The sequence below is a fragment of the Seriola dumerili genome, unplaced genomic scaffold, assembly GCF_002260705.1.
Source record: "Seriola dumerili isolate Sdu_G_001 unplaced genomic scaffold, Sdu_1.0 BDQW01000017.1, whole genome shotgun sequence".
Lineage (NCBI taxonomy): Eukaryota > Metazoa > Chordata > Actinopteri > Carangiformes > Carangidae > Seriola > Seriola dumerili.
In genome coordinates, this window is record NW_019174272.1 from 9,833,888 (window position 1) to 9,861,500 (window position 27,613).

The following is a 27,613-nucleotide window of genomic DNA, read 5'->3' on the forward strand; positions in this document are numbered from 1 at the left end:
CAGCTGACAAATCATTATGTGACCTGCCTTACAAGTCCTGATGAGTTAATTAAGTTTTAATTTTTCTTTATTCTGAAGTTCCTATGTACAGTATATCAGTATCAGTTTATCAGTTATTTGTTGTATGGGTTGTATTTACCTCCTTTCACATAAAAAAATCAACAAAATATGTGATTTGTCCACAGGGTGCAAACAATGCACTACTCTTTTGTTCTGTTTGGGGATTTTTGAGGGAATTATATGGAGCATAAATTTCACTCAGAATTAGGACTAATTTAAAAAGGATAAAATGGTGAAGGGTAAATATAGTATAGGGCACTACATAGTGAACTGAGTGATTTCAGACACCGCCCATGCCTTCAGATATGTCCTCCCTCTTCAGATCAAGGATGACATTTCTATCAGTAAGTCAGTGAATGTAGTCATTGTGTTAAGAGAAATTTGTTGGTGAATAAACCTGTAATCTTAATAGAAGTAACTTTTGTTTTATTTATTTAGGGGCCTGTTGCATTGAAGAATGAATCGTCTTTGAGAAAAATCCTATTTTAGTTGTCTTATTTAATTTTATTTTTCAAATGTAGATTTTGTTGGAGTATATATAAATGTGTTTTTATTTTCATTTTACAAACTGTATCCTTGGCAGCCCTTAAATTTACAAGACACCTTCAATTCCTGTAAATTCTATTTAAAAGTGTTTTATGTTTTCTAAGTCTAATATGTACCTTCTGCATTTAACCTTTGTTAATTATCAACTTGATGAAGTGCTGATTGAAGATAGAAATTTATTCCAGAAGAATCTGCCCATATAATTAAAGTCTGTTTGCCAAGTTGTCTCCTGCTTAAAGTTTTAACTTCAGGTTTAATTTCTAGCTACACTGCTAACACTACTACACTGTGCAACTGGAAACATCAGAATACATGAGTAATGTGGAAATTTCACATTGTAATACGTTTTATTTCATCCATTATGTCACTTAGTGCAGATCATTTTTTTTATTAAATAAAAAATTAAATAAAAATAAAGTAGCAATACCCCAGTAGCCTGTAAGAGTACTTACAAGTTAATATTTAGATATCTGAAATGTTCAGCCAAACTTCCGATGGTATCAAAATACAAATACACATTATGCAGAATGCCGCTCACAGAGTGTGATATACAGTATATTGAGATAGGACTGAAATATAAGTAGTATTTTTATGTTGTGCCTTGTAGAGGTGGAGCTAATTCTAAATATTTAAATGTAGTGTAGTGTGTAACAATCTCATCCATTTAAATAGTGTTTTGTCTTTATCAGCAAAGTGAATAAATGTAGCAGAGATATACTGATGGTATTTCCCTGTATAAGAAGTAGGGGAGTAAAGATTTTAAGTGGCAGGAAATGGGAATACAAATCGATATTTTAAAAACCTATTGGTTAATTTTCTACCTCTGTTTGTTGATGTCTGTCTAAATTGTAACGTAACAACCACCTAACATGTTTTAAACCACCATACTCCGGTGAACAGGCCTTCCTCCGTTATAACAGATGGTGGCGCCTTTTTAACGGGATGTGTTTTGTCCCACTTGAACTGGGCCTTGCCAACTACACAACGTTTTAGGAGACAGCACTAGAAACCCCCCAGAGCTGTACGTAGGCTTTACAAATACAATAACCAAGTGCATCGCTGACATTGGTTCCCACTGGGAACCCTTGGGTGTCAGACTGAGGATAGGCGTGGCAGTGGGCTGGTCCAGGCGCACTGTGCGATGAAAAACATCAGGGTCCATTGACTTGGAATCAGCTGAGGCCCTGAAATAGTCTGACAAAGGAGCCCTGGTGTCGCAACCCAATACTGATCTGTGATCAAGCACATCTGCTCGTTCTGAGGACGGCTGTGGGCTGTGGGTGTGCCGCACCCACACTGAAGACCCGGTCCCGAGGATGCACTGAGGTGAGCAGCCTTCTGCTTATATTTGTTTAGTTGTGTCGAACACGGCGATCATGGTTAAATGACTGGGCGTAGGACAGGGTCCTCCCTGCCGCGTGCATGAGCGGTGTGTGCGCATTTCACTGATGAAGTCTCAGTCTGACACGATGCTGTCCTTACTGCCCGCTGTTTACCGTGTTGTTCCTGCTCATGGTGCAGCCTGCACGCTCTCTACGGATGGACTCTATTATATGCTTGTATAAAATATGAAAGTAAACGCACAGTTATTTCACGCACAGATTTGAGTCCATACTGCTTCGTCTTATGTTGTGCGGTGAAGGCCTGATGTATTCAGAGTCTCATTTGTGTCGTCTGCTTACAGGGTGACTCTGCAAGTGTTCTGGTGCCGTAGCCATGCAGAGTCTCATGTCGCTCAATAACGAGCCCGTGATGCTTTTTGTTGTTTCACGGTCAAACGGGCTGTTTGTGCTGCGGACACTGAAGGCTGTTGTTAGTATGTTGGACATGATGAGCTCTTTGGATGATTGGAAAACGTGGTGGATGGTTGTGAATTCGCCGAGGAGAGGCGTGCAGTGTTGTGCCGTCGCCGCTGGCCTCTGCATTTTGCGGGTGGCCATTAGCTGATCCTCCGCTCTGCTGGTGCTGATGCTGCAGCGCGTGCGAGTGTTGCTAGGCAGCCATGCAGAGCGCGGGCCGCTAGCGGGTGGAGGAACGGAGGATGCTTTAAAAAAAAACCCATAAAACGATATTGTGTATTCAGGTTGAAATATGAGGCTGTAGATTCAGTGTTGTGTGCTGCACTCACATGACTTACTGATCAATAGGCCTTTTCTCCTCGTCCTCCCCCATGTGACTCAGTAGGCTGTGTATGAGGTACACATATTTTTTATTTATTTATTTTATAAATCCCGAAGCACAATGGCTGACATTGAACCTGAGATGGATCGCAGCCACAGTGATGTCGAAGAAGTTGATGCTAAAGTCGATGTTATTAGAAATTAACAGCCCACTATACATTCTCATATAGTAGGTTATCTTACAAAAATCAAGCCTTTTATTGATCTAGTTATAGAAACTGTGCTTGTAAAAATTGCCCAAGTCTTACAGGATTTTGTTGTTTTATTTAGTCAAAAACACCTGAACTTGTAGTAATCTGTAGCTATTGGAAACCAAACATGAGATATAGAGGGAGTAAACAATTGATAATGATTAGTAAATATGTAACACTGACCGAAAAAACACCATACAGCTTATGAGCTGAATATATTCACAGTTTGTTGAAGTTCTTTCATTACTGTTTTGCAGTTTCTGTCACATGAGGAATAATCAAACAATATTACTCTGTAGTTAATGTAAACAAAATTACTTTAATATTCCCTTGACTACAGTGGACTCCATCTCTCCCCCATTCTTTCATGCTGCATTTTCATTTGTATATTGTCATACTGTTTATTATATTCAATGTGGTTTGCCAAAGTGGAGGCCAAATTATCCATTAGAGGCTGTAGAGTCAGGAATGTCCTGCTGCACTGTCGACCCCATTTATTATACTTCTTCATTAAACATTCATTAATGCATTTTCATCTTGTGTATCCTGCATTTCTGCAAGACACTCTATCAAATGTTTTGACTTAATGAGTGCATTTATTTCGGGTTGAATACAGCAGAGATGTCTGCCTTTTATGTTACTGTAAATAATGGTGTTGTAATCGTTTTAGTTTAGTGTAGGTTTATCTTAGTCTTGTGTTGGGCAGGTATATAAGACTGAAAGCTGTGTGAGAAAATAAATGATATCCAATAAAAATGCAGAAAAAATGAAAATGAGTTTCAGTTATACTAACTGAGAAGTAATCAGTTTGGATAGCCAATTAGAGCAGCATCTGAACAAGTATTTAGAAAAAGTTTTAAAATTAAAAACATGTTTATTTCAGCTCATAAAATCATAGAATGAGGTTGGAAATTTTAATGTTTGTAATACGATGTAATAAGATCACAGTTCCTTAGCTTTATCTTATTTTTAAAAACTAGTTCGGAAAGTTACTGATTTGTTAAAAACTAGTTCCATAACTGGTTGGGATCCACTGAACAGCCATTATGACATAAGTCTAATGAAAGCTGAACCAAAGAAAATCAATCCGGAGCTACTTAGGTAATTATACCCCTATCTGCCTCCCTGCTGCTGGATGTCGATGCTCAGACACAGACTAAACCACTGCAAGAGGGTAGATTTACAGCAGAGTCGATACAAACATACAGTGGCTTCAGAAAGTATTCAGACCCCGTCACAGGTTTAATTAAAAAAATTGCTGTTTTCTGCCCATTAGTCATAATGACAAAATGAAAACAGATTTTCGAAAAGGTTTTAGACATTTAAAAAAAAGAAGAAGATTTATTTATATATATATATATTACAAAAGTATTCAGACCCTTGGCTGTGGCTCTTTAAGTGTTTGCTGTAATTATCTTTGAGACATGTCTAGAACTAGAGTCCACCTGAAAACTGAATTCAGTGGACAGAGTTTAGAGAGGCACACACCTAAAGTCCTACCATTCACAATGCAGGTCAGGTAAAAACAAGCCATGAAATCCAAGAAACTCTCTGCAGACCTCTGAGAAATCATGGGGAGGCATAGATCAGGGCGAGGGTATAAAACCTTTTCTAAAGCTCTGAGTGTTCCCAGGAGCACAGTAATGATTGTGAAATGAAAGAAGTTTGTAAACCATCAGGACAGTGCCTGGAGTTGGCCGCACAGCCAAACAGAGTCACTGATCAAGAACCCAACAGTCACAGTCACAGAGATGGGAGAACCTGCAGGAAGGACGACCATCTCTGCAGCACTCCATCAATCAGGCCCGTATAGTTGAGTGGCTACACTACTTTGACTGAAAGGTGTGATAGCCTGTTTACAGTTTGCCAAATGAGATTTAGAAGACTCTGAGAGCATGAGGAAGAAGATTCTCTGGTCTGATGAGACAAAAACTGAACCCTCTGAGCAGGACTCCAGACAGGAAGAATGGCGAACACCATGCTTGGTGGCTTCATGTTTATGGGGGTGATCTCAGCTGCACGGACAGGGAGACTGGTCAGAATTGAGGGAAGGATGAATGCAGGCAAATGCAGAGAGGTCCTTAAAGAAGACCAGAGTCCACATGACATGAGACTTTCGGTTTACCTTTCAGCACAGCAATGACCTGAAGCAGCCAAGCTGGAGTGGCTTCAGGACAAGTCTCTGACTGTCCTTGAACGGCCCAAAATCCAGGTGTGCAAGGTTTGTAGAGACTCACCCGAGAAGACTTAAGGCTGTAACTGCTGCCAAAGAGGCTTCTACAAAGTACTGAACTAAAGGTCCCAATACTTTTCCAACAGAGAGAGATTTCAGTTTTGCTTTTTTTTTTCTTCTTAAAACATGTTTTCACTCTGTCACTATGAGACACCGAGTGTAGATTGATGGACAATAATGGCAATGTTAACGGGTCTGAATACTTTCTGAGGTCACTATAAATGTGAATATAATGTTCACCAAGTTCTATTTCATAGGAAATTGGTGGTTTAGTTTGGTTTTAGTTTTGAAGTTTAGGCTAAAGATCTCAGAGTGAAGCCTGATGTGTCTTATAGCAAATCTACATGTCCACCATGCCAGTATGAAATGTCCTGATCCATGAGTCCAGGTGAGGGAGTCATAATTAGGTTACAGATGGACTTATAAAAAGCTTTTTAAAGCATTAAACAATTTACATAATTGCCATTTTATGGTTTTTATTTGAAAATAAGAAGCGACCTCTAGGATATGAAAGAGTGGCAGGAAATCAGTTCTGTCAGCCATCACAGGATAAGAGGAAGCAGCGATGGCGGGCCAGCCGCCAGATCTCCATGTCTCCCCTTAGTCATTAGGACCCTCCCTGGAGGGAGAGGCTTTCTGTCTGCTGCCTGTCAGCAGCTGTGCTCCCTCTACCCCCAGAGAGAGAGTCATATACACTGTGAAACATCCTCTATTGTGAGAGAGAGAAAGAGAGGTGCCGCTTCACATTCTGGCTTTCATAGACCGACTGCTGCTTTAATTAGTGACGTGTTAAATACATCCATCTGTGTGCATTTAAATGTTAATTACAAAGATATATATATATGAGAAACAAAAAATTAAAAAGGAAACACCATCTATTATACATTCAGTTTTTATCTGAGAGCAGTTTGGCTTGTAAACAACATAATACTGATCTGTCAGTGTATGTTTAGGGGCCTCGGTTAATCCTTTGCTGATGTTTTTGGATGACTGATGTGATGTTTCAGTGCATTTGAGCCGAGGAAGCCTGATGTTAAAGAACAGATGCACGGTTTATCCAGAAACACCATTAAAGGTTTAGTCATCTGTCCGTTTCTCATGTGCAATGCAATGAGACTGAGTAATGAACATGGGTCTAATGCAACTTCCTCATCTGCCTTTGGAGTGAGCATCTTAAAAACAGCCTGTCCCTTATGTTAGAGGCTTGAGGGATGAGGCCGATAGTGCATGTGATCAGGGATGTACAAGTAAATATGTTACAGCGATGCAACAAATCAAGTAAGTAAGTAACTGAGTCAGTTAGTCAGATGTGGCACAGGAGGGAGGGTGTGGTGTATTTGGGACCTTATCTGCTCCCTGCAGCACAGTGTGTGTGTGTGTGTGTGTGTGTGTGTGTGTGTGTGTGTGAGTGTGAGTGAGTGAGTGAGTTGAGTATGTTTCATTTGGGGAGTGGCCAGCTTCTTTCTGAAGATCCTTACAGTAACTCTTTACTCTTTCTCCAATTACCGAGTCGTATCACCAGCTAACTTCCTGTTAGTGGTTCTGGCGCTGCTGTCTGCATGTGAGCTTTTACTGCTAATGCTGCGTTTCTATAGCTCTGCATCTCCACTGGCCAGACCCCCGAGGAATCCAGGATCATTAATGTGAGGGTAGGTCTTTCATCTTAACGCTGCCATTTGAGAATGCAAGGGAGTCATGGCTTAATGTCCAGTATACTGTTCATTTTTGTACTCGCCAACAGTATACTCAGTTTACATGTTCAGATACAAAACAAATTGGCCTGGAGGTTGAATTGTACATAATGATATTGATTGAACTGACAGTTTTTATTTAATATTAGCTGATCTTTGTCGGATCTCTTCAGAGTTTTTAACTCCCTTTGTGCTGATGAGTACCGCGTATCCTCAGGCAGGAACTTAACATCATAAACTCAGGAAGATTAGAAAATCTTCTCCCTCCTCTTCTCTTATTCGCACATTTACTTGCATTTCTTAGGATGAGCCATGGTGGTAATGTTGTATCACATGGAGAGGATTGTGTTGCTGCTTTAAAAGTATATAGCTGGTGTAATTAAAACAGTTGTGTTCATAAAACCTAATTTTATTTTCTGTCTTTAACCTTTAAATTATAAATGCCCCTTCACTATTGAACTGTACATTTACCTAATTCGGGTTAATTTCACATGGGTATGAACTAGAGGTGTCACGATATACCGGTATTGACGATAAGCATGATATTTAGAACATTAAATATTGATATGGTATTAATAACACATGCATGATAATACCATGATGGCAGATGATGGACATTGTGGCTCCTTTATCAGTTCATCTGGACAAAACACAATGAACAAATTTAATGATGAATTTGACAGAGAGCATTATTTAGTTATCTAAAATTTTCTATAGATGTTGCGATAATATTGTTATGGTAAATTCTTTAGGCCACAATAACGGAGGTGGTGAATTGAAACAATGAAGAAAAGACTAAAGAAAAAAAAAAAACCCTGTGTGCCGATCCACCCAGCGCAGCTTGTTGTGTGCTGTGTTCAGATCATCGTTATCATCTTTGGGAACCTTTGATTCATCCTGTCCGAAGCTCCTGACATAAGGAAGGGCCGGTTCAGTTGCTGTGAATTGTTCCATTTGTGTGTGTGTGTGTGTGTGTGTGTGGGGGTATGATTTATAAAATGTTTCTGACTTATGATGTAGTTTGATGTTCCTTCGAGCCGACCTCCAGACTGTTGTCAAGCTGATTTACTGTGTTTTCAGACTCACAGGTTTGAAATGGGATGTTGATTGCATTTAATGACTTGAATCCAAACTCTGGCTAAATGCTGGCTTCAGTTCACCTGTCTGCCATTGTTGCCCAAAGGATGTCATCTGGTGAAGTGGAGTTTCTGTAGTCACATGCTGCTGCACAGTGGGTGTCATGAAAAGTAGCTTCGAGTTCTGCAAGAGGACCCAAACACCAGAATAGTCAGAATAAACAAAGCAGCATTTTAAGAGCCAACATCAGTTGGGGAGTCAGATGAGAAGCTTGATATCACTAGCACATACTGTATGTATGACAAACATGAAGCTACAGCCAACAGCTGGTTAGCTTAGCAGTAAATAGCTAGCCTGGCTCTGTGCAAAGCTAACAAAAATCAACCGTTTGACAGGTGGAGACTTCAGGAAGTTACTGATCCTGACCAAGAAATAGTCATACGACCAATAGCATATAAACCTGTAAAAGCTCATTTTCACTCTTCAGTTTCTGTGCAAATTAAACAAATTGAAACTTGAAACCTGTTTATTGAGCTTTACAGATGCTGTAGGTAGGTTTTGTCACCTCTGGACACATCTGGACCAGCTGTTTCCCTTTGTTTTCAGTCTTTCCTCTGGGCTAAACTGACCATTTCCTGGCTCTAGCTTCATATTTAATGGACAGATTAGAGAGTGGTATTGATCTTCTCATCTAACTCTTGCAAAGAAAGTGAAAAGGGTGTTTTCCAAAACTGTCAGCTGTAGTATCCCATCAGAGTGTTTACCGCTCGAAGTAGGAGCTGTTTAAGCCGCATTTATAATGTTACTGATACTGTCTTTTTGCAGGTCTCTCCACCCACACCTGGTTGTAAGACACCCACTATAAAACAGTAGAAGATGAGCACGTCCCCCACCCCCAAGGGCACCCCGGTGCAGCGCAGCCCCAGTGATGGAGTCACTGAGAGCCTCCAGTCTCCTCAGCACTCCACGCCTGGCTCCGGACCACAGCATAAGAAACGCATCTCCAGCCTCCTTCAGAGTCCGGTGAGACGACTGTTCGTCCGTCTTTGTATGATCTGTTGTTTTTGTCCTTCTCCTGTCTCTGTCTCCCTGTCTCCTCTCCCCCAGATGTGATTATCTCCTCACATTAGAGTAAATCTGTTCTCAAATGCTGCTTGACAGCCCGGGCTGCAGTCAGTGCTGGACTGCATTCTCAGTGCATGACTATGTGTTTCTGCATATGGGTGATCAACAGTGAAGCTCCATGACTCCATGTGCAGTGGAGAGGGACTGATGGAGGGAGGCTGGCTCATTAAATATGTTTACTCACCCTCACCTCTGTAGTGTAGTGTTCACGAGTGTTTAGTAATTCAGTGCTGGTCTTCAAAGCCCTCGTGAGTTTTTATGATTATAGCATTTTTCAAATTATTCAGATTCATTTTTTTGTTTGACAAAATTGAGACAATCCAGGGTTTGACCAGAAAGTTTCAAATCCTACACAGAAGGGCTTTAAAATTATAATATGTAACCTTTCCACATTAAATGTCTAAAAATCACTAGACCTATATTATATATATTTTTGTTGAGTTGTGTAATTATATTATCCCAAATTTTTCCAGCAGAAGTCAAACTTAGAGAAATGTGTGATTTTAATCATGGTAATGCTCAGTTTCATTCGGTCGCCTGTCAATGACGTCATATGCTCTATGCACACGTGTCAGTGTTGTAGGTGAAACTCAAAATTTACTTTAATCCAGCTTTAAGCTAAATTTTTAAGATACACGTTTTACACCTTGGTCGTTTTCAAATATATATTTGAACCAGATGAAGGATTTTAGTCCTGGGACGTCTGGATCTGAAGTTATCAGAGTAGAAAGCTGAGAAAATGTCAGACAGCTCAGCTCCCAGCCGCTCCGAGATGTCCTGTGTCTGCCGAACAGCATCATTGAATCAATGATTTTTAATGTGAAACTGCTTTATTCAGTGCTTTTAACGGTTATAACAAGTGGGACTGTTTGATTTGGAGAGGAGGAGATCTATAATAATAATAATAATTCGGCTCCTGGTAAAAACCTCCTGAAAGATAACAACTCCCATGATCCCATGCTATTTGACGACGTCACCCAATGCTGTCTTTTGTTATTGTTTTGATTGAGAGACCTCTTGCTGCATAAGTTACATACTCTGCATTTAATTCAGCATTATTATGAAACTGAAATTATTTACATTATTTGGTCAATGCATGTATGTATGTATACATGTATACATTAACATCTGTGTGTGTGTGTGTGTGTGTGTGTGTGTGTGTGTGTGTGTGTGTGTGTGTGTGTGTGTGTGTGTGTGTAGTCATTCAGGGAGGAGTTGGATGTGATGATCCAGGAACAGATGAAGAAGGGTGGCAGCTCATCCAACCTCTGGGCTCTGAGACAGCTCGCTGATTTCATGGCTACACACGGCTCTCCAGCTGCTCTGCCAGTCTCCCCCTCCAGTACGTGAACAAAACCTCTGCTCAAACCTTTAAAGGCGAACTCCATTGTCAGACTCATGATGGACAGTTTTTTTTTTTTCAATGATCAAATCTGATGCAGCAGAGCCAAAGATATTGTCCTTTTTTCTTCTACCTAGTCAAAACCTGGTGCCTACATTACCCACAATGCAACTCAACCATCAATAATTCATTGACAGATTCTGGATTCTTAAGATAGTAGCAATTATTTAATTCTAATGAATCATTTTCAAACAACCAACCAGTAAAGCCATTTGCTAGCTCGGTGGGTGTTTGCCTGGTAACTTCACTACAGCCCAGGCATATGTACCACTGTCAGCTCGAGGGCTTCTTTATTGTTTGATTACTCTGCTGTGTTTCACCTTGTTAGCCTCACATGCATAAACATTGTTTGCCATGGACAGAAGAGATCACTAGATTTTTAGCTGTAACTTTTGTCGACAACTTAAAACGACAGGAGCAGGTTAACTGGCAGGAGTGTTTGGTGCTTGTATGTTTTGAGGTCATTATTAGCTCATCTACTGTTAGCTGGTTTGTTCTATTTCACTGTAAGATACAGAGCTGCTGTTACTAGCAGATTTAGTACTGTTAATCAATACTGTTTTATTTTTAACCCCAAGTGTTTTGCTGTCAGCTCTCAATCTCTGGGTATTAATTTCATCATTAGACTGGATGTTGTATCCGCTGATCATAAAATCATATGGATATACTTCCATTCTGCTTCCATCCTCACAGTCACTTCATTCCCTTGGTGTCTCATTGATGCTTTATACTTGCCCGACACAGGTGTAAGTCATCACATTGATTAACGGGTGTATTTGATTTATAGAGCAGGACGTGGTATTGTTCACTAAAGCTAGAAAAAAAATTTTTTTGAAGTAGTGAACCCTTCGGCGCAGGTAGTGCACAGGACGAGTTTAAATAAATGAATCCAATATCAATATCAAAAGAAAATCAGACATACGATTGTAAATAAATGTAAATATTCAAACACATTCAAACACTGATTTACTTTACCTGTGGAACTAAAGAGCAACAACAGAGGAGGCAGCAGCAGAAATGCAGTTGGATTGACGGTGTGATTGATCAGCCCACAGGTGGCCCAGTGTGGGTGGTGTTGGTGTCCCCTGGCGACCTGACGTGTTCGTCGTGTTTCTATCCTAAATGGAACAGAGTCATTATTAATGTTATTAGTTCCACTTGAGCTTCTCCTGCTATGACAAGTTAAAACATCTGATGTCAGCATGATGAATACAACCACCGGTGTGCACATTAGGACTGAAGGGAAACACGAGTTTGTCCGTGTGTTTGTGACTGTGTGGATGACAAACACAAATAATTAAATTGGCCACAAAGAGAAAATGTATTTGTTCTATTGGTCTATTTGTAATTGTTTAATTGGGGTTAACAACCCTGTACATAAACACAGGTGTTTACTGATAAGACTGTGCAGTGGGTTATATAAAGTCACTTATATCCATGTAGTAATATTGATGGTAAATGTGTAAGTTGCTCTGTTTAGACAGGGAGAAGCATTCAGAGCACAAAATATCCATGTTATCTATGTCATGGATACTCATACTCATACATGCACTAAAGACACACGCTCAAATGTCAAATACAGTGCGATTTTCATTGCACAAAAGAACACGTTCTTAAAATCTGAAAGAAATGACATGAACCAGAGGTTATCCATCAGTGCCATTTTCCTTATGTTGAAATGTTTACATGTAAAAGAATCACTCTCCCACTAACCTCTGCAGATCATCATCTCCACTCTGCTCTCTCTCCCTCTCTGCTTTCCCTTTCTTTCTCCCCCCCACACACAGACATGATGATGGTGACACCCATCAACGACCTGCATGGGTGGGAGCCTGGCACCATGGTGAAGGGGGAGAGGTTAATGCGCTGCAAGCTGGCCAGCACCCATCGCCTGTTCGACCTCTACGGCTGGGCCCAGATCAGCCGCACCTGTCTCACTGTTAGTTTCACTCTCTTTTCCCAGGATTATGTTTTTTTTCCCTCAACACATTTACTGAACAGACTTGTCATCAACATAAGTAGCAGGTACTGAAATATAATTTAACTGGCTTTTGAGTGAAACAGCTGATTGGCTCTATAGAGAGTGGAAGAGAAAGACTGGTCCTCTGTGTTACAGCTGGGGTTGACAGCAGTATTAAGGCACTGCAAGGGTCAATTTCCAATATATAAAGAGAAAAGGCATTGCATTAACTCCGGCTTAAATGAAGGAAACAGGTCATGTGAAGTTAGAAGAGTGGATGCAGAGGAAGGTGCTGCAGTAACAAGCTCAGGAAGAAACCTGTTATCTGTGATCAGATGATAGAAATCTGTGTGTCTGTGCTCTGTCTTCATCTTTTTGTGCTGTGCAAATGGAAAAACACCAGAAGAGTTTTCACACAATAACGTAATGTTTTGCATTATTATTTCTAACGTTTATGTTCTTTTTCCTGGCTGACAGCTGCGCGTCAGTAAAGAACAGGAACACTTCCTGGTGCTTCCAGACGGCCTGGCCTACAGTGAGGTGACCGGATCCAGTCTGGTGAGTCAGACCGGTCAGGATGAAGGTTTCACACATGTGACCTGGTCCTTTTGACTGTTTATGGACAAGTTATTGATATGATGCAAACTTTTATGGAATTTTATTATTAATCAGAAATACTAGAATTGTCTAACTCTATTATAGTATTTTGTATTTTTTGATGAAGTGATTTTAACATTTAGACTTTAAAATTTCAGAATGTAGTGAGCGATGCCTGTCCCAATTTCTTAATCCCACAATTTTATTTTGAAATAGTTTTTTTTCACTAGGGCTAAACAATTAATCGAAGAATGACCATCCTAACTGAAATCGTGACTCATATCGCAACATCTGCCAAAATAATCGCAATGTGATTTTTCAGCTCCAGTTTTGGACAACAGACCAAAATATATTTACAAAGACAAAAACAAAAAGCTAATATTATAGAATATTTGATATTTTTATTGTTAATCGACTTATACAATTATCAGATGGTTCCTGAACAATTATTTGACTAGTCATTTTAGCTGTAGTTTTCATTAGTAGTCTTTTCTTGGTTTTAATGGTTTCACTGGTCCGTGGTCTACATACTATTTGAGAGAATTTTCCTCCCTAAGTTTTAATTTGATGCATGAAGTCCAAGAAAACATGCACAACCAAAACCTGGTTCTGTCCACATGAGTTTTAAAGTTGAATTTATGAAGAATATCACTGGTGTCTACATGTTAGAGAATTGATTATGATCTGACTTCTCTGAGAGACACATGCTGATGGGGCTGTGTGCCTTCACAGGTAAAGGTAAACATCCTGGGTGAGGTGGTGGAGAAGGGCAGCACCAACCTGGGCGTGGACCCAGAGAAGTTCAGCCTGCACTCAGCCATCTACTCGGCCCGGCCAGATGTTCGCTGTCTACTTCACCTCCACACACCGGCCACAGCTGCAGTGAGTCAGCCTGGGCTGATGCCAGCGGAGAGGCTGGCATCAGCCCACAGCTCTGTCCTGTCGTGTTTAGAGGAGACACATTAGACCTCTGCTGGTCACGTCCAGATTCACATGGGGAGACACGGCTGAGTGCCTGTCATTCATACACGAAGAATCATTTCCGTTACACATTTTAGATCATTTGTGATTACAGATATTAGCAACTCCAAGGTCGTCTTGTTCTGTTTGAGTCTGATAACATTACACCTGATTGTCCAGCATGGATTTACTTGTAAAGCGCATGAGAATTTGAGCCTGTTTCATGATCTCTGCTGCCACGACTGACAGCAAACGATCTCTAGGTTTCAGCTATGAAGTGCGGCCTCCTGCCGCTCTCCCATGAGGCTCTGCTGGTCGGTGACGTGGCCTACTATGACTACAACGGAGTCATGGAGGAGGAGGAGGACAGAGTGGAGCTGCAGAAGAGCTTGGGACCCACCTGTAAGGTGAGCAGACCACAGGAATGCAGAACCATTAATATGATACTGCTCCTGCCCCTCCCACATGGACTGACTGAGCTTTAAGAGTGAACAGAGAGAAGACATAAGGTGGTGTTACCTCACACTGGATTCATTAATCGTGAGTTGCTTTTATTTCGGTGTTAATGTGGATTTCATGTGTGTCCCAGGTTCTGGTGCTGAGAAATCACGGCATCGTGGCTCTTGGGGAGTCTGTGGAGGAGGCCTTCTACACCATCTTCCACATCCAGACTGCCTGCCAGATCCAGGTTGTATACAGCAGCCACACACACACACACACACACACACACACACACACACACACACACACACACACACAGACACACACGCACACACCCAACCACCCAACAACAGCACACACACACACACACACACACACACACACACACACACATGCGCACACACGCGCACTGTACTGACTAACAGCTGACATACTAGAGACAAAGTGCTGCCACTGCATGTGTGTAGGTGTGTGTGAGTGGGAGAGTGAGCTGGCACGTGTCCATGATGTAGATGCAGTGCTCCACCTGGGCAGTCGCGCTTCTCTTGGTGCCCTTCCTCTGTAATTCAGCCGGCAGCTCTGCTCTGCATTACAATACACTACAGGAGCGTCGCCTGCCAAAAGAGACACTGCAGTGATCCTACAGGACCAGCAGCACACAATGTGACTGTGCAGTCGTCAGTTCTTCAGATCTACAGAGCCTGATGTGTTGTATTTTCCCAGCTCACAGTAAATGTGGTTCAGATGCTTTTGTGCAATGCACCATGCTGCAACTTGTTCTAAATCACTGTTTGGTTGTTTGTTTTTTCAGGTGACAGCTTTGTGTAGTGCTGGTGGCGAACAGAACCTGATTTTACTGGACCGGACCAACCATAAACCGAACCCGGCCGGCACCGTGGGCTGGGCTGGCTCCACCTTTGGGCCCCTGCACAAGAGCCGCGTTGGGGAGCATGAGTTTGAAGCCCTCATGAGAACTCTGGACAATCTGGTAGGCAACAGAGAGACACATGTTCACAGTGAGGATGATGGTGTTTAGTAAAGATTTGCTGGAATTAAAAGAATGGCACGATAAAAGGTCTTACTCACCTTGATTCACAAAAACTATAGAGTCTGTCAGCTGCAGCTCTTCATCTAACTCGCTCCCATGTGTTTATTGACCATTAGCAGCAACTTTGTAACCCTACAACCACCGTGAGCTGTCTGATCATGTAAACGCTTGCTTCCAGACGTAAACCATTTATAATGTGAGTGCAGCATAATAGCTGTGAGAAATACTGCCGCATTTCCTGTAGCTTCTTCACAATAAAAGCATAAAAGCTTTCCTGTGGTTTGCAGATGGAAAGCTTTTGGTGTAAAGCAGCAGCATCATCAAATGTTCAGATTACATCAGCAGTAACTCAACAGCAAATACATCTTTGATGCAGCTGTTCTGTGACACAAAAGTGCAAACCACAGAAACTTTAGTTGCACAATATCCAGGGGCTGCTGGTGGAAGCTGACCACGGTAAAAAAAAATACTGCTTTCTCTGCCGTAGCCTGCACAGTCACTGAGATTAGAGCAATGACACAGCTTGTTTGAGGGACAATACCATCAAATGCTGTAGTTCCCTGTTGAGAGAGTGCAGTGGTGGCTGAGGTATGCACCCTGAGAAAAGCGTCTACTCTCTGTCCTTCAGAGGGTGAGGTGATGTTGTCATCACACCCTAAAGCTTCCTCCATCTGTCGTTTCTCAGGGCTACCGTACCGGCTACACGTACCGTTTCCCTGTGCTGCTGGAGCGGTCGCGGATGCGGAGGGAGGTGGAGGTGCCTGCGACCGCCACGGCCTTCCACCAGTTTGACGACGACGGAGTCCACCCGGCTCTGAGGCAGCACCCCTTTGCCCAGCGCCAGCAGCAGGAGAGGACCCGATGGCTCAACACCCCCAACACCTACCAAAAAGTCAGCCAGGAGCAGGCCAGCCCTGGACACCAGCGCACCACTGTGAGGCTTCACTGATTCACTGAACAGATCTCACTGTAGCAGCGCAGGAACTGTCTCAAATAAAGTTGCAAACTGTGACATTAGAAGTTGTGTGATGACTCCCAATCAGATAGTGAGGATACGTAGACTGTATGTAGTTATAAAAGAAGTTAAAGAGGAGCTGGAGAGCAGAGGGATCAGAGCCTGGAGTGAGATTAATGTGAGCTGTGAGCAGGAAAGGAAGAAAGGGCTTGAAGCTCACTGAGGTGTGGAGACAGACACAGTAACAGAGTTATTAACTCACCATCTCTCTGATGATTTGAAAAGACACTGATGATATTTGATTTGCACTCCACCGAGGATATTTCTGTATCCAGAATCAACCTGTGGTTCATATGAGGGTTGATTAAGACTGTGGAGCGTTTGTTTTTATGTCTGTACTTCAGAGGACAGAGTGATCAGAGCGGCGGTGATGAGTCCTTCAGGGAGAGGAGCAATATGAGTCTGACTGACTGACATCACTGGGAGGAGCTTGCCTCTCCCTCCTCCTCCTCCTCCTCTGTCCCTCCCACCCTCCTCTCTCTCCTCTCCTCTGCATTGCAGGGGAAAGCCCACTTGCTCAGGAGGACTGCTGCAGTGCAGAGTCTGCCCTCTGCTGGCAAAAACATAAACTCAATAGTAATAAATCTCCTTCTTAAAAACATACTTTTTAAAGGAAAGTTTTAATGTAGAAAGCAACGTTTTTCCTGCCCCTTGTCTGACTTAATAATACAGCCACACTGAGTCATTGACTTCTACTATTTTTTCTTTTAAAAGTGGATTGTGAGTTGTTGTTTTGATGTTGGTTTTCTCTTCCTCAGTGGTTGAAGACAGAAGAGGTGACACAAGCCGGCAGCACGTCCATCAAGATGGAGAACCCAAACCAGTTTGTGCCTCTTTTCACCAACCCTCAGGAGGTGATTGAGACACGAAACAAGGTAACTCCTCCTTGCCTTTCCTCATCTTCTCGCCTTCTTCACTCTGTCATATGAGTCAAAAGCTGTTTACGGGTGGATGTTGTCTCCTCAGATCCGACAGCAGAATCGTCAGGACATGAAGACGGCGGGACCACAGTCTCAAGTCCTGGCCAGCGTCATTACGGAGGAGAGTCCTCCGGTAAAGTGCAACCTCTGTGCTCTCCAGACATCTGTCTCTTTTGTTCTCTGAGTTCAAAGCTGTGATTTTGTGTCTCTTCTTGTCTCTTAGTCTCCAGTCAGCCCACCCAAAATCCCACTGGAACCAGAACCCCCCAACCCCTTCAACCAGCTGACGGACCAGGAGCTGGAGGAGTACCGCAAAGAGGTGCAGAGGAAACAGGATGGAGGGACCGATGGTACAGTTACTTCAGCTCAACTCACACACTCAAATGATAATAACTCTATATCTATAACTTTATACTCTATACTATAATAACGCTTGTATACGGTACGTATCTATTTATTCTCAAGTTGTCTTATTAATAGTTTTAGTATATAGCCATATAGTCCTAAACACTATATGGCCAAGATGTATGTGGACAGTTTAACATGATACCCGTATGTGATGGTTGAACCTCTCATTCCATACATTCCATATTTTCTCAAGTGATTTGAAATAAAGGAAAAATAAAAAAGCGTTTTTTTACCAACTGCTTGGAGTTTAAGAAAAAACCATGAAGCTTAATGTTTCTATTTACACCTCATTTTAACTTTTTAACCAACAGTATTATTTGTTAATGTATTTGTTTATATGTTTGACTCCTCTGTCTTTTGTCAGTCAGGCGTGTCCACATACATCTGGCTATATACTGTATATAGTCTAGACATAAAGACAATGTAATATGTGAACCATCACTTTCACCAGTAAAGCGTTGTGTACTTTCTTCTAACCATCTTGAGGGTGCTGTGTGTTACATCATTAAATACCAGTATATCAATTTCAAATTAAAATTACTGTGTAGTTTTCACTTTTCCATTATCTGTTATTGTAGGAAAAGGCGAAACCTTTAGTCCTGTTTCTCCTCCTCTGTCCCTCCTGTGTGTTGTGTTGCTAAGCAATACAACAGATTGTTGTTTTTTGCTGATGGACACAAAAAATCTGAACATCAGTTGTTTTTGTTTATAGTCATGAATGAGTGTTTTAAATTCTTTAATGATTTTTTTAAGTTAAGATGCTTCACACGGCACCTTCACTTGTGACTGATGTGTAAACTGTGTCCACCTCTCTTTGCCTCACAAATCTTAACTTCCTGCACTGCCCTCACTGTTCCTCACTGTGTGTGTCTGTGTGTTTGCGCGAGTAGGGGAGGAGGAGGTGGCAAATGACAAGGAGTCTTCCCCTGCTACCTCCCCCATAAAGGGCCCTCCACCGAGCCCCCCTCCTCTCTCAGGTGAGGCTTGGCAGAGCACCGAGCGTCTGCCCTGCTTGCCTTGCATCCTGGCTCTGTGACCAGCGGCCTGCTCCCAGTCTCTTAGTGCTGCTTCTGCCTCTCATGCGTCAAATACTCACTGACGACCATGTTACTCCTCCTCATGTGCAGTAGATAGTGTCTCTGTTCACACAGATTGTTCAAAGGTTGTAGATTAAAAATTTAAATATGCATTGTTATTATGTGAAGTATTATGATGATGATAACTGTTTAGTTATTGTTAATGAAGAGTTCAACGCTCAGAACAATCCAGTGAATCAGCTCCATTAGGACTGTGTAGGTGTGTTTTGATCAGATGTGACTGACAGTGATCAAATGATAACTGTCATCAGACTTCGACTCAGATGTTGCTGACTAATGTTTGTTGGATGGAGGTACGAGACTTGGAGTCCCACCAACTTCACACCAGTGACAAAAGCACAGAGAGAGACAGAGAAAATGATTTCTTTCCTGCACAATAACCAACCAATAGCCGAATGTAATATTCACAATAAAAGCATAAACATAAGACCTTACAGTCACACTTACGTAGCCCTGAAAATCCCTGAGCCCCACATAGAGGATAAAGAAGACTAATGATGATATAACAAAATTCTCTAACGTAGATAGACTACAACTGCAAACTCTACATGAAGCACATGCAGTACCGTTTAAACTCAGCTCAATTCTCCATGAGATGAGATGAGACTTAGTTCATTGTCAGAGAGGAAATTCATGTTACAGCAGCACAAGAAACAGATCTGAATATATCTCTACATACATTACAATACTTAGACCATAGACATAACATAACCTGAGCATTGTCTAGGAAACTGATCAAATATATTCCCATAACCCTAACCCTAAAACCTGGTACAAAATTCAGATTATTTGTCAAGACAAAAGACAAAAACACCCTCTGTAGTATCTGGTCGTGTCATCTATCTCAACATGTTCTGGTTTTATGTGCCCTGTTTTGGAGGTATACACTGCATGTCGGAGATTTCTGCCTCCACCCAACACAACAGAAGTGAATGGTATTTTATATGTGGTGATCGTAGCTCTCAGCAACATCTGTGTCCCGGTTTCTCTGGATAACCCACACCCCTCACTGTCAAATGTTTTCACACAAACTATTTTCTACAGGTAAAAAAAATGTCTGTGTGAAAACTGTTGAGAGCGAGTTGTGTGGATACTGTGAAGTGGAAAGTCACAGTTAGATATGAAGTGGAGTAACATGGGTTGTCAGATTTTCTTGGCATGTGCAATAGATCTATCTCATCAAAAATTTTAAACATAAAATAGGTGTAACTAATAATAAAGGCTCTTTGTGGTGTAGCTCTGTCTCACCTGGGCTCTTGTATTTTAGTTACACCTGTGTCAGTCAAAATGTCTGTTATATTGGGTTGTTACTGTTTGATTTACATTTCAGCCCTTTGTAGTGAAATCTTTGTGCCTGTGTACCTACTGTGTGTGTTGTGCTCTCTCCCTCTGTGTCTGTCTCTCTGTCCTTTTCTGTGTTACTCCTCGCTCATTCATAGGGCACACTTCTGGTGCTTTGGTCTTGTCTCACTAGTAAGTACAGAGAAACCGTATGACAGTCCACTTCTCATTAAGCAAGCATGTTCATCTGCAGCGACATGTCTCGCATGTAGCTCTGCAGCTCCGCCACACTCAAGGCTTTCTGTCCGACAGCTGAAAAATCTTTTCATTTTTTCATTTTTTTCTGAGCAGAAGAGGCAAAGACCGACTCTCCAGCCATACAGAACGGAGGCGAGGAGGAGAAGCAGACGACAGAAGAACTGGAGAAAGGCATGAAGGCTCTATCAACCAATGACACCTCCTCCACCCCTGCTGCTCCACCCGCCAAACCACAAGGTGGCACCCCTGAGGGCTCACCCTCCAAGTCCCCGTCCAAGAAGAAAAAGAAGTTCAAGCCGCCGTCGTTCCTGAAAAAGAGCAAGAAGCAGAAGGAGAAAGCAGAGACCTGAGGCGTCCAGACACACCAGACCTCGGTGAAATACTACTGTGAAATACTTCTTAGTGTGTGGCGTTATGAGTAGCAGATGGACTTAACCACATCAGATCTATTCAAACAGTCAAGATGTCGTTCACAGACACAGTGTACTAAACTGACTTTCAAATGCTCTACTGTAAACTGCTCCTCACTGAGTTGATCTGTGTGGTTATTCATCTTCAGCAGGTTAAAAACACTGATGATTATTTTCACATACTATTTGACCCAGGTCACATACAGCCAAACTTTTTGACACACCATCGCTTGTCTCACACACGCGCGCACACACAAACGCACACACACACACACATACACACTGACACACTGACACACAGTCCGTGTATTACTCACATCTTATTTTTCACCTGCTGTGCTACCAAACCATTACTTAACTCCACTGTATAGACATGCAGACATGTTTGTTTTCAAACTGGGATTAGTCCTGTGATCCTGTGCACTCACCGCTCAGAATTTGTTTTTTTTGTTTATTTCAATCCCCACCTTTGCAAGACACGGTGGAAATTTAAGTCCCCATGGATTATGCATCCCTTACCCTCCTATAGGCACTTGACATATGTATATTGACATTCTAGTATGTTGCATTTGTTCATCATCATAGGCACCTTCTAGTCATGATTTGATTCTAATTATCAGATAAATGTTGCAGGTATACTATGTGAGCACAGGTGCAGTATGTGTAGGAATATACTGATAGCTACTGACTGCGCTTTTCTGAATGCTGGTTTTGTGTAAAAGCCTATTGACGTTATTTCAGCAGGGACAAACATGGAGAAAGAGAGCAGGGGGAAAATATAATGGCTCGCAACAAAACATAAGCCGCTATTAATTCCACTATTACCAAAAAAAAAAGGATAAAGCATAAAGAAATTGTTGCTTGTCAATGCAGTTTGAAACCCAGTAACAGAAGATACTGAAGGTACTAAACATTCCACTTTTCTCATTTTCTTTTAAATGTACGTGTGCAGAATACCTCTTAACAGTTGTAATTATTTTCTGTTTAAACCAGTAGCTGTTATCAAAATGCTGATGTGTGATGTTTGCTCATGGTTTTAATTTATTTTATATTAGAACGTATAAGTGAGTATTTCAAGGTTACCATGTATCAGTCATTAAAGATCAAGTTTGATTTAAAACCAGCAATGTCTTCTCTTTCTCTGCTTGATTATCTTGCCTTTCTTCTTTTGGTTTATAAGAATATTTATCTTACTGTGTGCTAATACCACTATTAGCTAAAAACTAATACACAGTATTTGTTAAAATAGTTTAGTACTAAGTACTAACAATAGTCTAAGTAATGTCCATTAATAGCTAATAATGGATGATGATAATAAGTTTTATGTGTAATAATGAGCTCTATGTATCAGCTCTGTGTGCCATCTGAACAGCAGCCATAAAACAACAGGCTCGCCTCCAGCTCGGTAGGGGGCGCTCTTATTGAGAAAGGTCATCGGAAGCTGGCCTACCAACCACAAGAGACAACAGAAGATCCTCTGAGTAGCAGCCATTAATGTTAACGGAATTAAATCAACTAACAGATTGTTAATATCTGCAAGTACATTTTTTCTATTTAGTAGTACGTTTATCTACGAGGTTAAGATTTGATCTGTTAGGGAAATGGGCAGAAGCAGGAGTCGAACTCCCCAAAGACGAGGTAAGAAGCTAAAAGTGGCTAATTTAGCTAACCGAACACAACGTATGATTATTTGGGTTTAAAGTTGTTCTCTCTTTTTTTGGAAGAAAGCGAATACGCATATGATAAGATGTTCATTAACTTATTTTCCTTCTATTTACACTAATTTTACACATTAATACGTGACTCATGTATAACATTAATGCTGCTTTTCTATAAGTTAGCTAACTATGCATCCCCTCTATGTAGTTATTTAAGTAACGTTAGCATAGTTATTTAGCACAATTATAGCTAACGTTAAATTAACGTTAGACAGCAGTAACACGGTTTAATAAGTGGGCTTTGTAGGTGTGTGAGTATGTTAAAGCAGAATATTCTGGGTCTGTGCAAAACTCACTTTGTCCTTTTCATAAATAACAATGGTACAAGAGAAAATATTGGAAAAATAAGATGCTGTTTCGGCTTATTGCTATTTTTTACACATAACTGCGAAAATACAGAAAACTTAAGCTACTATCTGTCGAGTTGGCGCTACTGTTTGTACTTAGCTGCCCGTCTTAAACAACATGTGGTCCGAACTAAAGCTGCTCTGTGGCGTTTTCCGCATAACTGAAAGATATGTTGCTTACCATGCCTTATTAATGGGAACAAATAAAGGCAGGCTAGTATGTCTCCATATTATCAGTTTAAGCCACCATCAAATCGGAAAGACAATCCAGTATCATTATTAAATGCAATATGTTTGGTTTCATAACTTTTTTGAGTATGTCACTAAATATAAGTGTAGAATTAGCAGCAGAATTAAAATCTGAAGAGCTTAACCTGTTTTACCCCCGCTGTTGTACCAAGATTCTGTATAGGCCAGTATATGTGGTCATATATCAAATATATCACATAATATCACACTGTTTCAATTAATCTTATTTGTGTGCCCCAATTTGAGGCAGTAACTACTGATTATTATCCTCTTATCTCAGTGTTGTCTGGCTTCAAAGACTGGTGGTGGTGATGGTGGTTTTGGGTTCAATCTGCTGATTATTCTGATATTGAATATGATATGACAGAGTTTGCTACTCAGTGTTCAGCATCAACAGCGAAAATCTTGTCACAATCTTCTCAACCCAAATGTGTTTTACAGGATACTGGTTGAAACTGTACCTCATGAAGCAGTGATTGCATTACCAACCAGATTACAAAGGCTTTTGAAGGAACATTAGTTGAGATCAGAGAACATCAGAACATCAGCTGTATACTAATGTGTTCTTGGATATGTTGTGGGCCATGGGTTTTTCCTGAAGTGATCAAAAGTTAAAGGTTAAAGGAAAACAATACTGACACTGCTGCAGTATCTCTAACTATATCAACAATAAGAAGTATATACCTGAACAATATGTTGGCAGTTTCCAAGCATGTTTATTCATTTCCAGAGTAGGCCACCCGGCATTCATCCCAGTGCCTTGTGGCATACATTTGAATTCTGTGTATCCTAAAAAGAAAATCAAACTGTACATACAACACTAGAAAATAAGAGTCACATGGTGCCAGTGACATTTTTACATGTATAGCATATTGGAAACATGTTGCAGAAAATTAAATCCTGTATGTAAAGAAGAATGTTATGGTGTGTGGATGCCAATATGCCCTGTTTAAATTTTCTCACTTAACAGCTAACGGCACGATCTCATTTCCACATTTCCTGCAGAGAGAAGACGTTCCCGCTCAACGTCACGGGAGCGTGAGCGAAGGCGAAGGGAGAGGGATCGCTCTCGTTCTCGTGATCGGGACAGAGACAGGCGCAGAAGTCGCTCGCGGTCTCCTCACAGGAGACGTTCGAGGTAAGTTTCGAAGTCCTGATTAGTTTTTCTCTTTGCTGCTGTATCTGGTTGTCTTCTCAGGTTTATGACATAAATCAGCAATGTTACTTTTTTACTTTGAGAGTAACAGATGCAGGTGTGCTGTTTGTGGAGAAAGATTATTTACAAACCTTGTCAGGTAGTGTTTTTTGCCTCCAATACAAATTTCGAGGCGTCCCCCTACAGAAGCAAATGGTGGACTTTACATTTATGTTTTTTCTTCTCGACAAGCACATTTATCTGCAACCTAAATAGATTTAAACAAACCATGAACAACGTTACTCAGCATTTCTGCCCTCTGTAGTTGTGATAACCCGTCCTGCAGCCATCTGTGTGTTCCCTCTGCAGGTCTCCTGTTAGACGTCATCGCTCCTCCTCCCTCTCTCCTGGGAGACAAAAAGACAGACGTGACGATGAACGCAAAGAGTCAAAGGATAAGGCAGCAAAGCCCATTCAGATATCAGGTATAATGAATAATGTTGACATTATATATTCATATAATTAAGTAGGGAATTCAGCTTTCAGTGTTTATGGCATTTTCAGGTGCAACATTTATGTTTTTTGTCAAAATTCAATGCTATCATTTTTTAACAGCGGAGGACATGCAAGGCAAAACAGAGGAGGAAATTGAGATGATGAAAACGATGGGCTTTGGCTCCTTCGATACCAGCAAGGTGAGAATACAGAGGGCTGCCCTACGTTTTGCAGCCACAAGGAGGTGCAGTTTAGTGCAGATTAAGTTCCTTGCATTCTCCAATTAAATTGAAGGGGTAGAGGTACACTTGCATTTATTTCTATGAATTTGCTCGATGCACCAATGCATCCATCGTGATGTGAACACCATGTGAACAGCACAGTTGATACAGCTGATGGCCTCTGTGCTGTGTAGTTGTTGTTCCTCGATGAAAGATTGTTCCTCATCGAACCGATACCTCACTGATTTCTGGTTCATTCTATTTGTTTTGGAGCAGTGGTGACAGTTATTTCTCTTTTTCAATATTTTAGACTGATCACCTGACCCTAAAAACACAGAGAACTGTAAAAATCTAACTTAAGAACAGCTTCTACTGGACAATGAGCCAGATCTCTGGGGCTGAAATCACACTTTTTTCTCACATTTGTGCTGTTTGTTTGCAACTCCTTCACAGAAAGCAGATGCAGGCTTATGAAATCAAGGGGAATATTGAGTTGGCCAGTGAGGGCTGATGAGTCTGTTTGTAGAAAAGTTGGAATAAGTGTCTTGGTGCTCTTATGTCAGTTGATCAAAACAACTCACTATTATAAAATGCATAATGGACATTCAGAACATTCTTATTGTTTTTATAATGTCTTTAAAAAGTTCCTGTCATGGTTTTATGTACCAACAAGTAAATAAAAAATTTATCCATGCTTTTCTGTTTAGTGTTTGTAGTTAATTTTGAAAGGTTTGCAAAGGCTTGGACAGCTTCTAAAGTGTCCTAACAGATTAGTTTTATGAATAAAATGCGCACTGTAAGTCAAGCAGACTTCCTAATTAATGTCACTTTATAATTTTAACTGTGATGTTTCTGATGTTTTATTTGCGACATGTGAGATGCATTAACATTGTTTTCAAACAGGGTAGGAAAACCGATGGATCAGTAAATGCATATGCTGTCAATGTGACCATGAAGCGGAAATACAGGTATGTCAACAATGGGGGGGGGGGGGCTGTTTCTAACAGTACAGAGCTGTTTGTGGGTCGTGCAGCTTTACGACACACAGCCACAGACAATTTTTGAAAAGGTTTCATAAGTCCCTGTTTTATTTATCGAGTTATCTTTTTGAAGTTATTGTCTGAAGCCCAGTTGTTGCTCAGGTTTCTGAGTTATAGCATCAACTTTTCAGGCCCCTCACAGTGAGCACTCGGCATAAACCACTGTTATTGTAGCTAGCCAATCACCTCTGCAGGTGTTTCTATGCAGAGATCCCAGCTCTCCCATTGGTGCACGATGATGTAATCTGCAAGTGTTGCGAGGGTAACAGTGATGCAATGTTTTCTTATATATTTATTTATTTATTTTTTTTTAGGCAGTACATGAACAGAAAAGGTGGATTCAACCGACCACTGGACTTCATTGCTTGAAAGTATCAGCGTCTCATTGTGATACTCAAGAAGCTTACCTCTGTCCTCCCTTCACAGTGGATGATATTGTGCTTTTACCTGTTATCTCTAACTTGTTTTGTGTGATGCAACAGTTCTGCATATACCTTTTTACAAGTAAACACATAAATGTAAATAATGTTTGCAGTAAACCACAGCTGAGTATTAACAGAAGACCCTGTGTGGGCACACTGCATGGAGCTTTATGTTGTTGATGTGGATGGTGTTTTTTCTTTTGAAATAAAGGCTTTTGAAAATGTGCTTACAGTCCTTGATTTGAAAAATGTATATTATGTATAAATGTGTATCAAAGTCAACTGCATCTGCCTTGATGTGCAGGAACAGTTTCTAATAGGTAATTGTTAGTGTCTTCACACTGTGATGTTTAACATCAATAAATGTTATCACGGTATTACAAAGTCAGGGCAACAGGCCCTGTAAGTCTAATTTATCATTCACTCAGGTAGTACTTGGATATATATTCTTGTGTAGCTAAATTTAATCCAGTTTGGTGTTCTCAGTAAGTGTACGCTATGAGTTGGTCTACCATTCCAGGATTAAATTTAGTTCAAGATGAAGGATGTTTTTAAGCAAATAAACCCATGTTCCAGTTCCATGTAATTGTACTTCCAGTCCTGGTTTATAATGGCCATCCGTCTCATTTTGAAGTCAGGTTTCTGAAAGCAGTCGACGTACGCCTGCGCAGATAGACACTCTGTGATAGGAGAACCAATAGACCAATAGTAAGAGAGCATGTGAATCTGACCAATCTCTGATCGAAAAATAAGACAAACAACACCACGGGAGCCAATCGTTGCCATACACCGCGAAACAGCATGGCAGAGGGGCGTGTCTTCTGTCACAAGCGGGCGTTGTCACTTTAGCTCGTGGGCAAAGCAGCCAATAGGTAACAAGTTGGTCAGAAAGCAACCATTCACGGCGCGCGAGTGTGTAGTGCAGAAACGACGGCCATTGCGGCTCCGCGTACTGAGTATTTTTGAACGAGAATTAGAACCAAAATGGCGGAAGAAGGCCCTCAGTGGCAGTCAGTGCCGAGCCCTCCCGATGATTGACGGCTTAAGCGTCCAATAGCAGCTTGATTTGGTATATCCAGTACCCAA

General features: G+C 41.2%; 2 protein-coding genes across 5 annotated transcripts; both read left to right on the top strand.

The window, feature by feature from the left end:
• Positions 1-1,669: 1,669 nt before the first annotated feature.
• On the top strand, positions 1,670-22,023 carry add2 (adducin 2). 4 transcript variants are annotated; one of them, XM_022753207.1, is made up of 15 exons: positions 6,749-6,859; positions 8,804-9,001; positions 10,304-10,445; positions 12,293-12,444; positions 12,943-13,023; positions 13,795-13,944; positions 14,286-14,429; positions 14,612-14,710; positions 15,275-15,451; positions 16,197-16,445; positions 17,285-17,401; positions 17,493-17,579; positions 17,670-17,796; positions 20,391-20,424; positions 20,584-20,670. In XM_022753207.1, coding segments are annotated over exons 2-15 (1,707 nt in total). In that variant the 5' UTR covers positions 6,749-6,859; positions 8,804-8,854; the 3' UTR covers positions 20,585-20,670. The 4 variants fall into 4 exon arrangements, with proteins under 4 accessions (XP_022608914.1, XP_022608928.1, XP_022608905.1 ...); XM_022753193.1 differs by lacking the exons at positions 6,749-6,859; positions 20,391-20,424 and adding an exon at positions 1,670-1,932 and having other exon boundaries at positions 20,584-22,023; XM_022753184.1 differs by lacking the exon at positions 20,391-20,424 and having other exon boundaries at positions 20,584-22,023.
• Positions 22,024-22,341: 318 nt separating this feature from the next.
• Positions 22,342-26,753, top strand: snrnp27 (small nuclear ribonucleoprotein U4/U6.U5 subunit 27). Its single transcript, XM_022753219.1, has 6 exons — positions 22,342-22,538; positions 24,220-24,352; positions 24,719-24,834; positions 24,965-25,044; positions 25,969-26,033; positions 26,420-26,753. Exons 1-6 carry the CDS (start codon positions 22,502-22,504, stop codon positions 26,472-26,474), a joined length of 486 nt encoding a protein of 161 aa, XP_022608940.1. The 5' UTR covers positions 22,342-22,501; the 3' UTR covers positions 26,475-26,753.
• Positions 26,754-27,613: the final 860 nt, after the last annotated feature.

What these genes read in the sequence shown, in the direction of transcription:
- add2 (XM_022753193.1), top strand. Translation starts at nt 8,855, where the DNA reads ATGAGCACGTCCCCCACCCCCAAGGGCACCCCGGTGCAGCGCAGCCCC. An exon ending in TCTGCCAGTCTCCCCCTCCA is followed by an intron (nt 10,446 to 12,292) that starts GTACGTGAACAA and finishes CCCCACACACAG; the next exon opens with ACATGATGATGGTGACACCC. An exon ending in TTACGGAGGAGAGTCCTCCG is followed by an intron (nt 17,580 to 17,669) that starts GTAAAGTGCAAC and finishes CTTGTCTCTTAG; the next exon opens with TCTCCAGTCAGCCCACCCAA.
- snrnp27 (XM_022753219.1), top strand. Translation starts at nt 22,502, where the DNA reads ATGGGCAGAAGCAGGAGTCGAACTCCCCAAAGACGAG. An exon ending in TCGAACTCCCCAAAGACGAG is followed by an intron (nt 22,539 to 24,219) that starts GTAAGAAGCTAA and finishes CATTTCCTGCAG; the next exon opens with AGAGAAGACGTTCCCGCTCA. An exon ending in AAAGCCCATTCAGATATCAG is followed by an intron (nt 24,835 to 24,964) that starts GTATAATGAATA and finishes ATTTTTTAACAG; the next exon opens with CGGAGGACATGCAAGGCAAA.